At 40.5% G+C, this 18953-nt stretch overlaps 1 protein-coding gene across 1 annotated transcript; it reads right to left on the reverse strand.

The window, feature by feature from the left end:
- Positions 1 to 898: 898 nt before the first annotated feature.
- Positions 899 to 16844, reverse strand: NEURL3 (neuralized E3 ubiquitin protein ligase 3). The gene is made up of 4 exons (XM_073650868.1): positions 16753 to 16844; positions 6526 to 6993; positions 6365 to 6415; positions 899 to 2851 (listed from the first exon to the last, which is right to left on the reverse strand). Exons 1-4 carry the CDS (start codon positions 16787 to 16789, stop codon positions 2511 to 2513), a joined length of 897 nt encoding a protein of 298 aa, XP_073506969.1. The 5' UTR covers positions 16790 to 16844; the 3' UTR covers positions 899 to 2510.
- Positions 16845 to 18953: the final 2109 nt, after the last annotated feature.

The following is an 18953-nucleotide window of genomic DNA, read 5'->3' on the forward strand; positions in this document are numbered from 1 at the left end:
AGAAGGTTTGTCACAAAGATACATAGATAAACAGAGGAAAGTCTGTACATAGGCATTATCCAGTATAAGTAACATATCACATATATTATCTAGTATATGCTTATCACAGGATGGGAAAGGGTCCAAAGTTGTTAGGTCAACATATCAGCAAATGGAGATAAAGGATTACAGAGCGCTGAGATAGCATATAGAGAATAATCGAATATGCAGAGATAACATGGAGAGTAACAGCATGCATAAAACCGTACGGAAAATTAGTGTGTAAGGATAGAATACATAACAAAAGTACATCATATAGCATATGGTGGAGTATGGTTGGCAGGAGTAAGCCGAGGTAGTGGAGGGTAAGGACATGACATAAAAGCTGGTTGCCTGTGACTTGTGTCGTCTAGTATGTAGCGGATACGTGTATATCTTTTGTATACTGCCTTTGAATATAATATATACAATTTTGTAAAAGTGATAACACTGTGTTATGTTTTTTAAGGCCTTGAATTGGGTCCAGGATGGATCGTAACGTTGGATATCACTAATATATCGGACACTTGACACTTGCTGGTCTTCCAATGAACACATTTTCTTTGAACTTCATATGAGTGCCATAGTTTCCAACTACAGTTAATACCTTATTGACCGGAATGATTTCACCATAAAGGGCCAGTGACCCTGGCACAAAGGCCCCTGTGCCACATTAGTAGTCACCAGCATTATAAAAGGCACATGGTGGGTGCGGGGCCTAGGTACAAATTGTTCACTGAACATCAATAGTTTACATATATAGATTCTGTGGTTTACAAACCACTAATCCTTTGAGGATGACAAAATATAACTGGTAGGAAGGTTTTATATAAAATCTTTATTAATCATAAAATCATATACCTGAGAACATTGACACAATGGCCGGTTGGTCCTTATTAATACAAAATAACAGATCTTTATTTTAGTTTAAAAAAAAATTAATAAAAATAATCACATTTAGACATTTCAAGTTTTTACATCCTTCACATTATAGATCCAGTACTTACAGCTCCGATATCTGCTGTAATGCTTCCCTTTTATTAATCCCAAATAACCTGCTTCTTATATGTTCTCCAATTCTCTTTATCTATCTTGTTCTGGTAGCCTTTTACTCTACTCTTATTATCTGGATTTCTCTTCACTCATTTCTCCCTGACCTTCTTTACATTGTGTAACTGTGAGGGGTGCAAAACTAGCAGTTGTACATGGCCCAAGTGCCTCAATGCCTGTCTGCCCCATGAAAGCCCCAGCATAATAAATGACCCATAGGTGGGGGCCTGATAGATTTTGGATTGTAGCACAGGAGCTTCAATTTACACCTTTATGTCACCCATGTAACCCATGTATCTGACTTTTTTCTTCTCAATACTTGCCCGCCCTTACATAAAAATATGTCAATTTCTCTCTTACGCTCTTACTTAATATCATACTTCCTTCTCTGCTTTTCAGTTTTGGCTCCCTCGCTTTCATCACCCATCACATTATTTTCCTGTGCTCCGACTTTACTTCTCTTCTTTAGTTATTCCACCTTCATTTACATTTTCTAATCCTATTCTAAATCACAAGGTATGTGAATTACACAGATATACATTCTATCAATGTATAAGTAGGGCTTAGCTGGAAATTTTCTTTCATTTTTAGTTCTCACATTTTACATTTAGTTTCCTATTCTTACATGACACACATTCCTTCACGTATACCCAGATCACACCCTTGGTTGAGCTTTATGCACATAATAAAGTGCATTTTGACCCATACTATGATATACAATACATAACTATCCCTATTATTTTTTACTGTTGTGGCCTGATTTTATGGAGTATACTGCCGTTTTTTATGCACAACCGCCATAAAATGCATTACCACCATATATTCTGGATCTGTGTGATATGGATCCCAGCATGAGGCCTCTCGCTACGTTTCAGAACCATGGTCAAGCGAAGGTACAGCTCCTTTTGCATAGCCAGATGTATTCATTGCTTAACACTATGGTTGTCCATGGAAGACATATGCAACTATATGCCTCAAAAGGTGGAAAATCTCCATATACCTTTGACGGATGGATGAAATTACATGTGAACAGTACCTTAGTTGTACTTGCATGTAGAGAACATTCTGTATGCTTTCCAGTATACTTTTTTGAGGGGTGACATATAGCACTCTATGTCTATATACTGGAATATATTGCAATCTTTCGCCCTTTCCGATGGGAGGTTCAAATGTAATGTGAACAAAGCCTTAGCTATACTTATAAGTCTTATGTGCTTTCATTTCGTACCGATACTCAATTTTTAAAAATAAGTCCAAAGTGCTCTTCAACTTCCAGAAACCTTGGTTGCCAAAAATGAAGCCATGTAGCCGCCATTGAGTTGGCCATAATACTTTAAGAGCAAGCTCCTTCAACATGGCTGGGAAGTAAAGAAAGTATGGCAGTGTTTAACATGTCCAAATTTAGGAAAACTGTCCTCATGTATCATGAGGGATAACAGAGATCACCTACAATAGTTGGTGAACAGATGTCCTTCTCGAACGTCTTGAGATACCTGGATACTTTGACGGCACAATGGGCAGATGTTGCTCTGTGCTTTGATCTTTAGAACGCATGGTTTACAGAAGGAGCAGTGTCCGCAGGGGAGAAGCAGAGTGTCCGCTGTTCTGTCAAGACAGATCACACAGTTGGGCTCCTCTTCTCTGAACAGTTGTAAGTTCACCACTTCCGTTCTTAAGTCCAGTTTTGAAGATTTTTCCATACATTGCTTAGAATGACAAGGTAGCAAATCTTTGTCCTTTGTCCCAATTGATTCAGGGTGACATAAACCCAAATTTGGAGGCTCTGTAGAAGAAAAACATACGTATTTATTATATAAGGCAACTGCCCAGGTATCTGCAGTATAGACAAAATAGACAAAAGATCTGCTATGATCTGTTATGATGCATTTTAGGATAGGTGATAAGTATCTGATCACTAGTGGTCCACTGCTCAGGCCTCTCGCGAGAATGGGGGGGTCTAGGTGCAGCATTTGAATCATGTGTGCTGCGGCTATATGTATTGCCTATATGACTAAAAGAGATGAGCACTGGATGTATTGGAGGTGCGCATGCGCGACTGACGCTTTATTTTCATGATTTGAGGTGGTCCCAGCCATGGATTCCCCAGCAATCAGGCACTTATCACCTATCCTGAGTATATACAGTATGATGAACTGTAATTTATAGATAGATAGATAGATAAATAGATAGATAGAGATATGATAGAAACATGAATACTTAAGGTGAACTCTAATCACACAAATGAATGACAAATGAATCATAATTAATTACTATAATTAAGGTTAAAATAGATGTAAGCTACATTTTTTCTATGTGTATCAAGACAACGGACGCTATAGATGACATAACCAAGTGTCATTTGTCTTTTTTTATATTCTCATTTACGTGAGTCAGTGCTTTGGCCATAATACGTTGTGTAATCTCATGTCTCATGCACGATGAGCAACATATTCGTTTTTGCAATGGCTAATAACACGTTGACACTATACTCTGTAGCGCAACAGTTTCAGTTTCTGAAGAAGTCATCTGTGGCGAACATCAAGGTTTTTCAAAGGGATTCCCATGAACCTGGGAGTCTGAACTGAAACGTAAATTGATGTGCATGCAAAATGTAAATGGATGTTCACATAAGGCCATTAGAAAGAAAAAAACCAAAGATAAAAGCTAAATACACTAATACCTAAAAGTAAATAGATAAATTGCACAGTGCATAGAAATAATGCTAAATAATAAAGCGTATTTAGTTAACATAAATTTTGATCAAAATAATGTAAAAACCATACCGCCACGTCACGGCAGTCCTTATGGGACAGTCCTAACTCTAATATTAAAACCTTACCATTTGTCAAGTGACGTACATATGGATAAGGGCATTATTTCTATGCACTGTGCAATTTATCCATTTACTTTTAGGTATTAGTTTATTTAGCTTTGATCTTGTTTTTTTTTCTGTCTAATGGCCTTATGCGAACATGCATTTACATTTTGCATGCACATCAATCTACGTTTCAGTTCAGACTCCGAGGTTTTTTCTTTGTAGTCTAATGTGCAGTAGTGCATATAAGGGTGTGGCCGCCCTTTGTCTGAGCTGAAAGGTTCATTCTGCCTCTCAGGTCTATGCTTCTACTAAGGGTTCAGTCTCTCTGCCCTTATCCATATGTATGTCACTTGACAAATGGTAAGGTTTTAACATTAGAGTTAGGACTGTCCCATAAGGGTTGCCGTGATGTGGCGGGATGGCTTTTACATTATTTTGATCAAAATTTATGTTAACTAAATACCCTTTATTATTTATCATTATTTCTATGCACTGTGCGATTTATCCATTTACTTTTAGGTATTAGTGTATTTAACTTTTGTCTTTGGTTTTTTTCAATCCCAAGACTGGCCTGTTTGAATGGAGTGGTCGTAATGCATGTGAGACCACCGTCTTATTCACATTTAGGGTTCTATGGGATCGGTAGTGTGCATGCAGAACCACCACACTTATAGACATTGAATACCATATTCTCGGGATCGATGGGGCTCCAAGTGGTTGCATCCCCTCCAATCCTGTGAATAGGTGATAAATATTTTGGTATGATAACCACTTTAATTAAAAAGTCTTAACAGCCTTGAGTTCAAGTAATATTTGACTAGACCCATTTTCAGTGACTAGCCTGGCATAGTAGTCTGGTCCAGATATGATCTCTGAATATATTTTATATGTAGTGAGAAGAAGGACAAATATGTATCAGATTTTTTGCTATGGATACCTTTATGTCAGGGATGTCAAACTCAAATGCACAGAGGGCCAAAATTAAAAACGTGGACAAAGGCGCAGGCCAACCAGTATACAGTATAATGGTTCACACTTATTCCTCATTACAGAATAATTGTCCCCACATTGTCCTCCATACAGAATAATGGGCCCCACATAGTCCTCCATACAAAATAATGGGTCCCACATAGTCCTCCATACAGAATAATGGGCCCCACATAGTCCTCCATACAATATAATGGCCCCACATAGTCCTCCACAGTATAATGGGCCCCACATAGTCCTCCATACAGTATAATGGGCCCCACATAGTCCTCCTTACAGAATAATGGGCCCCACATAGTCCTCCATACAGAACAATGGACCCCACATAATCCTCCATACTGAATAATGGGCCCACATAGTCCTCCATACAGAATAATGGGCCCCACATAGTCCTCCATACAATATAATGGCCCCACATAGTCTTCCATACAGTATAATGGGCTACACATAGTCCTCCATACAATATAATGGCCCCACATAGTCCTCCATACAGTATAATGGGCCCCACTTAGTCCTCCATACAGAATAATGGCCCCACATAGTCCTCCATACAGAATAATGGGCCCCACATAGTCCTCCATACAGAATAATGGCCCCACATAGTCCTCCATACAGAATAATGGGCCCCACATAGTCCTCCATACAGAATAATGGCCCCACATAGTCCTCCATACAGTATAATGGGCCCCACTTAGTCCTCCATACAGAATAATGGCCCCACATAGTCCTCCATACAGTATAATGGGCCCCACATAGTCCTCCATACAGAATAATGGCCCCACATAGTCCTCCATACAGAATAATGGGCCCCACATAGTCCTCCATACAGTATAATGGGCCCCACATAGTCCTCCACATAGGGGTGGTGGTTTTGGTGTTGAGGGCCAACTAAAGCCACCCTACGGGCCAGAGTTTGACATGTGTGCTGTATGTGATTATTATGTACATGTGCTCACGTTTAGTTCCTGTGCTTATAGCATACAGGTAAGCAGTAAAAGACAAGTATATATATTTACTAATGTCCATACAAGTATGGACTGCTGTCATTTGTGCTCCAGGGCTGATTTTTGCTCTCCGTCTGGCCCTGATTGCAGTTAACATGAGCCAAAAAATTAATCTATTGGCAAAGTTCATAGCATTAGAGAACAGGTTTGTCATATGGCATACATTATTTGTATTAAGTATTTTGCAACACATCTGATATCACTATATAACCAGTATAACCAGTCGGTTAAACAAATTGTACAATGGTTAACCATACAAATAATCTTTAGCGTGACCTGATTTTACACTGATTCCTAATGTATGATGATGGTCATATATCACCATATAGCCTGAGCTTGGCTTCTACAGACAGGATGGAGCAGCTGGCGTATGAGTCTCAGAACAGGAAGAGGGTGTTATCCCGGACGGGACAGAGAGCTTTATGGAGAATGCAGCTGATATCTCCACTATAATTTTTTTTTTTTACAATAATAAAAGTGACCTCACCTATATTGCCAAGACAACAACGATGAAAAGACTTATGTTTTGATTTTCCATCTGAAATAAATTAAAAAAGATTCCATTAGTTTTATTAGTTTAGAAAATATGTTACTACTATAATAAATGAATAGATACAAATATACTGGCCGACAATGTGGAGCACTCACCCATAAGCTGTAAAGCCTTTGTCTGACCGTAGACATCTACCATGACCCAGACAGGTGTCTTCCTTGGTATACCAGAGAATAACACATCTGGCTTAAAACTTCCCTTCTTCTTTAGAAGTACTTGACCTCTTTTATTTATCCAGAAGCATATTTCCTCGCCCTCTCTGCACAGTTCCTCTGGAATACCAATAGCCCAAAAATCAGGCCTGATAGTAAGGTCAGGACAGGCAAATGGTGGAAGAGAGGTAGAGTCAAGGTTGCAAGGATTCTCAGAAGTAAAGCCAACTCGCAGGGCTCCATACCATCGCTGTTCAACCTTCAGGATCCTTATCCAGACTTTCTCTCTTGGGAAAACTGGCCGATTTGAGAAGATAATTCCATCATGGAAGCTGTGGCTTCGTTCGGCTTTGTGATGGCAACTGTTCAAGACAATATTATAGCCCTTAGAGTGCGGGTGAAAAGAAAGGCCTAAGGATGCAAACAGAAACATGAGTCAACTAATGTAAGACTACTAGTATAAGATGTACAGGTGCATCTCACAAAATTAGAATATCATCAAAAAGTTAATTTATTTCAGCTCTTCAATGCAAAAAGTGAAACTTATATGTTATATAGAGTCATTACAAACAGAGGGATCTGTTTCAAGTGTTTCATTTCTGTTAATGTTGATGATTATGGCTTACAGCCAATGAGAAGAGAGAGAGAGGATTCAAAAAGACCTAAATAAACTGGAGCAGTGGGCAGCAACCAACAGAATGGTTTTTAACAGGGAAAAATGCAAAGTACTACATCTGGGCAATAAAAATGAAAAAAGCATATACAGAATGGGAGGAATAGAGCTAAGCAACAGTACATGTGAAAAAGACTTAGGTATACTAATAGATCATAGACTGAACATGAGTCAACAGTGTGATGCAGCAGCAAAAAAGGCAAATACAATTCTGGGATGTATTAACAGAAGCATAGAGTCTAGATCACGTGAAGTCATTATCGGTCTTTACTCCTCTTTGGTCAGACCTCATCTGGAATACTGTGTACAGTTTTGGGCACCACATTTTAAAAAAGACATAGACAAACTGGAGCAAGTTCAGAGAAGAGCGACCAGAATGGTGACTGGTCTGCAAACCATGTCCTATGAGGAACGGTTGCAGGATTTGGGAATGTTTAGCTTGCAAAAAAGAAGACTGAGAGGAGACTTAATAGCTGTCTACAAATATGTCAAGGGCTGTCACATTGTAGAAGGATCATCTTTATTCTCATTTGCACAAGGAAAGACTAGAAGCAATGGGATGAAACTAAATGGGAGGAGACACAGATTAGATATTAGAAAAAACTTTTTGACAGTTAGGGTGATTAATGAGTGGAACAGGCTGCCACGAGAGGTGGTGAGTTCCCCTTCAATGGACGTCTTCAAACAGAGGCTGGACAGACATCTGTCTGAGATGATCTAGTGAATCCTGCTTTGAGCAGGGGGTTGGACCAGATGACCCAGGAGGTCCCCTCCAACTCTACCATTCTATGATTCTATGATTCTAAAACACATCTCAGTAAATTAGAATACTTTATAACAGCTTGAAAAATGTTTTTAAAATCCGAAATGTTGGCCTACTGAAATGTATGCTCAGTAAATGCACTCAATACTTGGTCGGGGCTCCTTTTGCACCAATTACTGCATCAGTGGCATGGAGGCGATCAGCCTGTGGCACTGCTGAGGTGTTATGGAAGCCCAGGTTGCTTTGATAGCAGCCTTCAGCTCGTCTGCATTGTTGGGTCTGGTGTCTCTCATCTTCCTCTTGACAATACCCCATAGATTCTCTATAATAGATTCTCTATGGGGTTAAGGTCAGGCGAGTTTTCTGGCCAATCAAGCACAGTGATACTGTTGTGTGTAAACCAGGTATTGGTACTTTTGGCAGTGTGGACAGGGGCCAAGTCCTGCTGGAGAATGACATTTCCATCACCAAAAAGCTTGTCGGCAGAGGGAAGCATGAAGTGCTCTAAAATTTCCTGGTAGACGGCTGCGCTGACTTTGGTGTTGATAAAACACAGTGGACCTACACCAGCAGATGACATGGCTCCCCAAACCATCACTGATTGTGGAAACTTCACACTAGACCTCAAGCAGCTTGGATTGTGGCCTCTCCACTCTTCCTCCAGACTCTGGGACCTTGATTTCCAAATGAAATGCAAAATTTACTTTCATCTGAAAACAACACCTTGGACCACTGAGCAACAGTCCAGGTCTTTTCTCCTTGGCCCAGGTAAGACGCTTCTGGCGTTGTCTATTGGTGATGAGTGGCTTGACACAAGGAATGTGACACTTGTAGCCCATGTCCTGGATATATTTGTGTGGGGTGGCTCTTGAAGCAATGACTGCAGCAGCAGTCCACTCCTTGTGAATCTCCCCCAAATTTTTGAATGGCCTTTTCTTAACAAACCTTTCAAGGCTGCGGTTATCCCGGTTGCTTGTGCACCTTTTTCTACCACATTTTTTCCTTCCACTCAACTTTCCATTAATATGCTTGGATACAGCACTCTGTGAACAGCCAGCTTCTTTAGCAATGACCTTATGTGGCTTACCCTCCTTGTGGAGTGTGTCAATGACTGCCTTCTGGACATCTGCCAAGTCAGCAGTCTTCCCAATGATTGTGGAGCTTAGTGAAACAGACTAAGGGACCTTTTTAAACGCTTCAGAAGGTTTTTTTTTTGTTAATTATTTTAATTTACTGAGATAATGACTTTTGTGTTTTCATTGGCTGTAAGCCATAATCATCAACATTAACAGAAATAAACACTTGAAATAGATCACTCTGTGTGTAATTACTCTATATAATATAGGAGTTTCACTTTTTGAATTGAATAACTGAAATAAATTAACTTTTTGATGATATTCAAATGTTGTGAGAAGCACCTGTATATGACCCCCAAAATCCAAACCCCCTCAACATTGTGTTCAAAACATGGAATTATGTACAGTCAAGGGGCCACATTTGTCTAAAACTGTTTTTTGCTGCTCATAGCAACCAATCAAAAATCAACTTTCTTTTTAAAAGTGCAATCATTTTCAGGAAGAAACTGAGTATTATCTGACGGAATTGCAGGGGTGCCAATACTTTTGGCCACCACTGTAGGCAGTATTGATGAGCGAGGCCCAGGGAGTTTTCTTAATAAATTCAGATGGTCAAGAAACGATCATTTAACATGGATGCAATAAGGAGTTCAAACGGTCTTTCACTGCACTGCTGGTCATCCACGTGGAAAAGACGTCTCAAAACCAAAGATTGCAATAAGGATCTTTTATTTTTGTTTGTAACAAATTAAAAATCTACGCGTTTCAAAGTCTCTCCAACTTCTTCATCAGGATGGGGTATAACAAATCTGGACATTCATCAACATTTTTACACTCTTCAGCCAGAGCAAAAAAAAAAAAAAATGTGGAGGGTTCAAAGGAAACACATAATAGGGCAAATGTCAAAGTTCAACATTCACAATATAATGCATTCTAAAATCTTATTATTACATTTTATAATCATTTAACATGAGCTGAGATACAAGACTTCATGATAATACATGGTTCACCTAAGTACATATTCTCCAACCAGCACAATAATGGTAATATATAACCAGTAGTAGGAGCATACACCATCCACTCCGACATACTGCTCCAGGTGGACCTAAACCTTGTACTTTGTCCATGCCCCATATAAATAAATGTAGTGATATATGACTGTACTGACCGCTAAAGAAGTGTACCATGATATCCGAGGCAAAGGTGGAGAAGATGAGTCTTTCTACGCACTATATACATGTCGACTTTTTATGTCACTAAGGAAAGGAAACGTGTAGACATGCTGGGGGCTTTTCACTGGCAAATTCATCCATGTCATAAATCTTAACCTGGTTAAAGGGACGTTCAGTGCTTATGTTATAATAGATAATAATAATCATTTTTATTTATATAGCACCAACATATTCCGCAGCGCTTTACAATTAAGCGGTGACATATACAGACAAAAAATTCAATACAAGGTAAGACAGTTTAAACAGTTACATTAGGAGTGAGGTCCCTGCTCGCAAGCTTACATTCTACAAGGAAATGGGGGGACACAATAGGTGAAAAGTGCTTGTTATTTCAGGTCTGGCAATTATAATAGGGATTTTCATATAAAGTTGCATGATCCGGTTATCAGCCTGTATGCTTAAGTGTAATAATCAAGTATTGAGTGCAGTTATCGTGTGCATGGAGGGTGTGGAGACAGATAAATAGTAGGGTGCAGATTCTGAATAATATTTAGAAGGAGGTGACAGGGGAAAGTTAGGTTAGTGAGTTTAGGTGGTAGACTTGTTTAAAGAGATGGATTTTTAAAGCACGCTTGAAGACGTGGGGGCTAGGCATCCGTCGGATCGTCTGGGGTAGAGCATTCCAGAGAACTGGCGCAGCTCGAGAGAAGTCTTGGAGACGGAGGTGCAAGGTTCGGATTATGGGGGATGTTAGTCTTAGGTCATTTGTAGAACTGAGAGCACGTGTAGGGCGATAGACAGAGATGAGAAAGGAGATATAAGGTGGTAGATAGACATCCAAAAATCATGCTGGTGTGAGTAGTATTGTATGAAGCCCCTCCATCCACTTTAGACAAAAGACAATATCAGCGGATCGTCTGACAGTCTTTGTTCAGTGTGAACATGTCAGTGTTCCCCAACTCCGGTCCTCGAGAGCCACCAGCAGATCATGTTTTCAGAATTTCCTTATTATTGTGCGGGTAATGGAATTATCACTTGTACAATAATAAAGAAATTCTGAAAAGGTGATCTGTTGGTGGCTCTTGAGGACCGGAGTTGGGGAATACTGGTCTTATGTGAATGGGAGCATCCCAACACTCCCCCAATAGACAATGCCGGGGGTTATGACAATACTTATGGTTATGACAGTTCTTGTGTTATAATAGATAGATAGATAGATAGATAGATAGATAGATAGAAAGTCTAATAATCTTATTGTATTGTATATAGAGCCCCATACACATTAAACTAAAATCATCAGAATCTGCTAATTTTCGTGGAATCAGACAACAGTTCAATGTATGTGGGGGCCGCTGACTCTTCCCCGATAGACAATGTTGGGGGAAGAGAATGATGCGCCTGTTCGATTCCAATGGCCGATCCTTTTATTCTCCATAGAGTCTGACAGGGGCTTTCTCATAGAGGACACAGGAGCGCTTGGTCACAAGTTCCTGTGTATGAAGGAGTCAGGGGAGATAATTTCTAATGTGTATTGGGGCTTTTATTGTGAAGTCCAATGGTCAGGAAAGTCATTTTCTCCATCTGTACAGAATGTGTAATGCTGTCTTTTTAGAATACCGCTGTCCATGAAAAAAATCCTATTGCTGCAGGGTTTACGTAGTGGCCATATTTCTTTGCCCTGCAGCTATGAATTCCAAGACAACAAAATCAAACCTAAAATACATGTTCTGCACTAAATGGCGGATATGAGAATTAGGCCACGTTCACACGTTCAGTATTCGGTCAGTATTTTACCTCAGTATTTATAAGCCAAAACCAGGAGGGGGTAAAAAATACAGAAATGGTGACGTGTTTCTATTATACTTTTCCTGTGATTGTTCCACTGCTGACTTAGGTTTACAAATACTGACGTAAAATACTGACCAAAAACTCAAAGTGTGAACATGGCCTAAAGAGAATCATTGGCAGCTCAGCAGTGTAAATATGAATGAAGTCCTGTCGGATCATGGCACTGCTCGCTGCAATACATTCCACTCTACCACCCTCACAGGTCACTGCCAAGCACCGGATCATCATATACAGTAAGGCTGTACTGGTGCCCGCTTCCTGGCTTCTAGGAATCAGCCCGCTGGCATATTACCTCTTACCGGCAGATACATTATAACTGTAATAACCCACATTTATGGTTCTTTAACATTTGTAGTGTGTTAAGCAATTGTTCTATTTCCCCTACCTGTCGTTAGTTCCAGGACCATTAAGCAGGTGCTGCTTATCTAAGAGTAATATATTGATAATATACGCTAATTATTAACCATGTGAATTGAGAACAACGCTTGAGGTACAAGAAGGAAACCTCAGACTCATCAATCTTTCTTAGTTTCTTTCTTACCACAGTGGAAAGTGGTTTTCTTCTTGCGTTGCGACATGTTGTGCAACACTGACTAGAATCCGCAATGTCTTTGTTTTCTACACTGCACCATACAATGTCCACCAGTCTAGTGAGTCTAATCAGAAATATACATTGTGTTAATATAAGTCTCTTCTTCCATCTATTCCTTTATTGAACCCTCTGGTCAGAAAGCACCTTCCTTCCCTTTCCGTTTAGAAAAGTAAGATTCATACAGGTTTTATAGGTCAGTCTAAGCTAAGGCGGCGTTCACATCAGGTTTGATCCCCAAGTCAGTGGCTCCATCGGGGTTTACGTCTGAAACCCTGGAAAACGGGATTCGGGCATATGCGCTGATGGGGGCCCATTGACTGGAATGATGCAGATGGAGTCAGTGTGCTCTGTCACACATTATTTTCGGCATTATCCCCCTATTTGAGGTGGGTAACAAAACGCAATTGACTACATCTTGGTACCTGCTTCAAAAAGGTGGATACGGACAGAAATGATATCTAACAGGACGCACATTGATTCCGTCCACATCATTACAATCAATGGCCCCGTCCTGTCACCACATAGACCTAAATCTCGTTTTCCTGGTATTTAGAGGTGAGTCCCGATGGAGCCACTGAGGATCAAACGTGATCAAAAACATCTCCTAAGAAACAAAGATAGTTTGATTTGTGCAAAATGGATTAAAAAAAAATGGATTTCATTTGCATTGTTTTTGGATTGCCTAAAAGCTAGAAATTGAAGCTACATGGAGACTGCACTGCTCCTTAAAGGGAATCTGTCAGCAGGTTTTTCCTATGTAATCTTAAGACAGCAGGAGATAGAGGCTGAAACACTGAATTCAGGGATGTATCACAAGTCAATGTATGTGCTGTTGTTTGCTAACTGTGAAGGATTTATTACTAAGAGATTAACATTGCCGGACTAGTCCAGCAGCTAAGCACCTCCCTGTCTATGGACTTTGTACATGGAGATCCTGGTGTGGGCGGGGTCAGCTGTGGTGTGGGCGGGGCTAGCTTTCTCAGCTCTGCTTCATTCTAAATCTAAAAGCTCTGATTGTGTCAGAACGGCTGCACTCAGTAAACTAAGTGATACATCGTTGGATTCAGATTCTCTTTTCCTACATTACGCTGCTCTCAGATGAGGTAGCAAAAACCTGCTGACAGATTTCCTTTAAAGGTTACACACCTTTTTATCTGACTTTTCAAACTGAAGGAGTGCTGATAAAAATTAAAGAATGTATTGCAATGTGTTGTACAAGATCTTTTTGGCTTTTTGTCTTTTTCACATCTGCAATCAGAGCTTCTGTTCCATAAAAAATGCTGGAAAAAATAGCACCGCACAACAAAATGATGGCACCATGATGGAAACCTGACAGACCTTATCTTGTCAATGGATTCCTTTGGGTTCTGTTGGTGTCCATCATGTCATTGATGCATCCCCAGCTCAAATTTTGTTTTTCTGTTCCTGAAGAAACATAACGCCATAATGCTATGAAGGAACATAAAATTAAATACCAAATACAGATATGAACAGAGCCTTATACCAGCGATGAATACAATGTTAATTAGAAAATTCTAAAATGGCTATTGGAGATGGGTCCACCAATCTATAGCCACCCCTGCAGTTCAACTAATAGAGGGAGTTTCCGAGTGGGAAGCCCCCACATTTATGAGGTCTTTAAAGGGATATTCAGATAGGGGTTTTCCTGTCTCTGAGACTTGGTCTATATTTATGAAGTCTGTAGCAGTAAATGGAATTATATTCACCCAAAGACTCGTGCACACGACCGTATAACTCGCACAAGTGTTATTCTTCATTTTGATAGATCGCACTCGTCCCCATGTTATTCTATGGAGCCATGCACAGCAAATGTCCAATTTTTTCCTTGGACCACTCGGTCCGCACCATGCACAATTTGCCTCCTAGAATTAGATGGCACTAGCCCATTAAACTCTATGGGCCCGTGGAAAAAAAAAGGACTGCACTCAGATGACATCCGAGTGCAGTCTGTTTTTCACGAACTGACATTATAGAGGTGGAGAAACTTTTTTTTTTTCTCTCCACCTCTGAGAAAATCAAATCACACTCTGATCAAACTCCGATCAGAGTCGAATCAGAGTGTGATATGCATAATCGGACCGATTATCTTGGGTTTGGAGAAAACAGTCATTTGCACCTGCCCTTAGAGACAGCAATTTCTTCCAGCACATGCTAGTAGTAGCTTCCTATTGCAAAAACACCCAGAAAAAGGAGTCGCCAGGTATCTTGCATTGATACATTAAAGGCTCCAAGAATGGAAGACTTGATCTAATCGTTACTTTTGAGAAGAGTGCTTTATAGTTACGTTAAAACTTCTCTTCAGAAATACTGATTTACTGACTTTTAGAAGAACAGAAAAACAGAATTCATGTTCAAAACGAATCCATTGCATTACAATAGTAACAAAGGGACGCATAGATTATTATGGGGTCCATCTAGGTTAGGTTTTTTTGTCCGTTTTTAGAACTGAAGAAAAAGTTCTGCACAATGTTCTTATTTTTCCCTTCATTCTAAAAACGGACACATACCTGATCCCAGATGAAGCCCACAATCATCAATCTGACATCTCTGCTTCCATTTTTGCACATTAATTCCATTTGTCTTTTTTCGAAATACAGTGTGTGAATGGAAGCCTATATGTGCACACATTCAGGATCTGCAGCAGAAAATTCTATTGCAAATCCTGATATGATGGCAGGAAAATCCTTGCGTAAAATATGCACATTTTTGTTGGGTATTTTACATGCGTCTTTGTTGCTGATTTTTGCCTACTTGTTAATATGGGTGAAATCTGCAGCAAAAACGCTGAAATAATTAACATCCTGCAGATTTGAATCTGTTGCAAATCTGAAAAGAAAAAATAAGCAACGTGTCAATGAGAGTTCAAGAATCTCATTCACTTAGCTGGTACTGGGATCACCTTCAGGTTTTGTGACAAAACTGCACAGAAAAAAAATGCAACAAAAATGCAGCGTTTACATATACCCTAAGGGAGGTTGCACAAAGCCGTAATAAGTATATTATAAATGCAACTTTACCAAACTGATATTAAATTATTACTAAGCCATATGGTCATCTAAGTGCGGTTTAATATATCTGCAACGGGTCCAAATCCCAAGGACATAATGGATGCAGAAATGCTGCCGTATTATGGACATGTAAAGTTGACTTTAACAACAAAAGAAGAACGATTGACTTTACAATATAACATCTTCAAGTTATCAATGACCAGATGTCTGTTAATCAGAAGACAAGGTTTCCAACGTTCCAAGGTTTTTACGATATATCTACACATTAGGCCCCATTCACACGGTCAGTATTTGGTCAGTATTTGACATCAGTATTTTTAAGCCAAAACCAGGAGTGGGTGATAAATGCAGAAGTGGTGACGTGTTTCTATTATACTTTTCCTCTGATTGTTCCTCTCCTGGTTTTGGCTTACAAATACTGATGTAAAGTACTGATCAAATACTGATCATGGCGTTAGGCCCCACTATCAGTATTTGGTCAGTATTCGGTCAGTATTTTTTCTCAAGAGTGGGAGCCAAAACCAGGTGAGGAACAATCAGAGAAAAGGTCTAATAGAAACAAGTCACCAATTCTGCATTTATCACCCGCTCCTGGTTTTGGTTCCCACTCCTGAGAAAAAATACTGACCAAATACTGATCAAATACTGATAGTGGAGCTATGGCTAAAATCCTCTTACATGTGGATTTTATCTTGCGTATTGCGAAGGATGAATGTCCGCAGTATAGATTTACGTGCTGCGGAATAAACCATTTGCCCAGGATTTCCTTGAGGATTCCGCACTGACTTTTTATGTAGGATCTACATGAGGTTTTGTAAAAATCTCATCCACTTTGCTGGGACCATAATACATTACCTGCAAAATCCGGACAGAATTTCTATTTCATATCCGTCCCGCCTTAACATACCCTAACAACAATAATCCTAAATTGTAAGAATTTATCACAGCTTTTAAAAAGACGGAATTAAAAGCTGCAGAAGGAGGTAAGCGGTCTCAGGCAGACTTTGTAGCACTCACCTTCAGCCTCAGCCTCAGAGCTGCAGCTCAGCCCCATGATTTACAGTGTAGCTGTATGATCACACAGACATGTGTGTGTGTTTATATCGGGCATTGAGGGATGGTTCAAGGACGGGTAATTCCCTAACAGTCACTCCCACTTCCCTTTCTCTTTTCTTTTCTCATAATTTACTGGAAAGTCCCATATGAGGAAATAAAACTTCAAGAAAAAAAATAAGCCTCATTAACAGCACCATCATGAAGGAAGAATTTTCATGTGACCAGCGCTACTTGTCAATCAAAGGGAGAATGGGTGCGAAAGACTTTGGAAAATTCCTTTGCCTACCAGCTGCAATAGAAGAGGAATATAGAATTATGCAGGGATGGAAGCACACGTGAATCAGATTTTATGCCTGTACTTATATATGTATGTATGCAAGTAGATAGTTAAATATCCTACAAACCTAGGGCTCTTTCACACGTCAGTATCTCCAGTACGAGTAGTGACAGTTTCCTCACGTTCAGGAGACACTGACACACGCAGATCCATTCAAATGAATGGGTCTGTGTACACCTTAGTGTGTTTTCACAGACCGTGTGTCCATGTGCTTCACACGGAGACAAGTCAGTTTTTTTTGCAGATACATGGTCCACAAAAGTGCCTCACACTGAACACACACGGATGACATCCGTCTGTCATTGGTGTGACACGTACCGGTGCCTGGGAATCAGAACTACAGGTAGCGCTGTTCCCAAGTGCCGGTGCTGAAAACTCTCCTCATCATTGTTCCCTGCTGGTGCAGCGATCAGCACCAGCAGGGACAATGATGAGGGTAGTATTGTCTGCTCCCCCACTGTCCCCACCTGTAAAAATAAGAATAAAATAATAAAATCCATGTACTCACCTCTCCTAGGTGTCCCCCGCTGTAATCCATGCGACCGCTGCAGCAGAGGAGCCGGGGAGAATGAGCCGCTCTGGAGCTGCGCTCAGTGAGGGACAGGACACCGTTCCTGAGCTGCAGCTCCAGAGCAGCTCATTCTCCCCGGCTCCTCGGGAGCAGCGGTCGCATGGATTACAGCGGGGGACACCTAGGAAAAGGTGAGTGCATGGATTTTATTATTTTATTCTTATTTTTACAGATGGGGACACTGGGGAAGCAGAGTACCACTACCCTCATCATTGTCCCTGCTGGTGCTGATCGCACCGCCAGCAGGGAACCATGATGACGGCAGTGCTCAGCACTGGCACTTGGGAACAGCGCTAACTGTAACAGGCGTCATCCGTGTGATCCTGATGCGGCACACAGGCAGCACACGGTTGCCACAAGTGTGACGCACACAGACCCACGGGACACGGATACCTACCGTACCAGTTTTTCCGGTTCCGGAAATATCCAGACGTGTGAAACCGGCCTTAAATAGAAGGTAACTTTAACCTTTTCTATCAGATCATTACTCCCGTCAGTCTAAGGGCTCGTTAAGATGAGTGTATTATACACACGTGTTATCTGAGTGAGGCCACGGACCCACTATCAGTATTTAGTCAGTATTCGGTCAGTATTTTTTCTCAGCAGTGGGAGCCAGAACCAGGTGAGGAACAATCAGAGAAAAGGTATAATAGAAACAAGTCACCAATTCTGCATTTATCACTCACTCCTGGTTTTGGCTTCCACTCATGAGAAAAAATACTGACCGAATGCTGACCAAATACTGATAGTGGGACCGTTTCCTTAGGCTACGTTCCCACAATGAGCTTTTGGTGAGTTTTTGATATTGCAGGTTTTCAGCACCATTTCTGCACCTATTAAGTAAAATAGGTTACTTGAGTTTTTTCATTGCCGCAAGTGGTAAAAATGTAAATTTTGTATTTGCTGCAAATTTGTCAAGTACACAAGGGTTAATAGGTGAAACTGGGCCCCATAATTTATTGTGCAATTTTTCCTGAACACGGTGATGCCCCATATGTCGTCAGAAATTACTGTTGGGCCTCACGTCAGGGCTGAGAAAGAAGGAGCGCTATTTGGCTTTTGGAGCACAGCTAGAATAGTTTGCGGGCGACATTTGCAGAGCCCCAAAGGTACAGCAGAAAAACCCCAAAAGTGACCCCATTGTAGAAATTCCACCTCTCAATGAATTCATCTACGGCTGCAGTGACTATTTTGTAACACCCACGCCAGCCTTTTTTCCCGGAGAATTGCAAATATGCCAGTTAAGTGCCCGTA

The sequence above is a fragment of the Phyllobates terribilis genome, unplaced genomic scaffold (assembly GCF_046119375.1).
Source record: "Phyllobates terribilis strain yellow unplaced genomic scaffold, ASM4611937v1 Scaffold_11__3_contigs__length_659146591, whole genome shotgun sequence".
NCBI classification, from domain to species: domain Eukaryota; kingdom Metazoa; phylum Chordata; class Amphibia; order Anura; family Dendrobatidae; genus Phyllobates; species Phyllobates terribilis.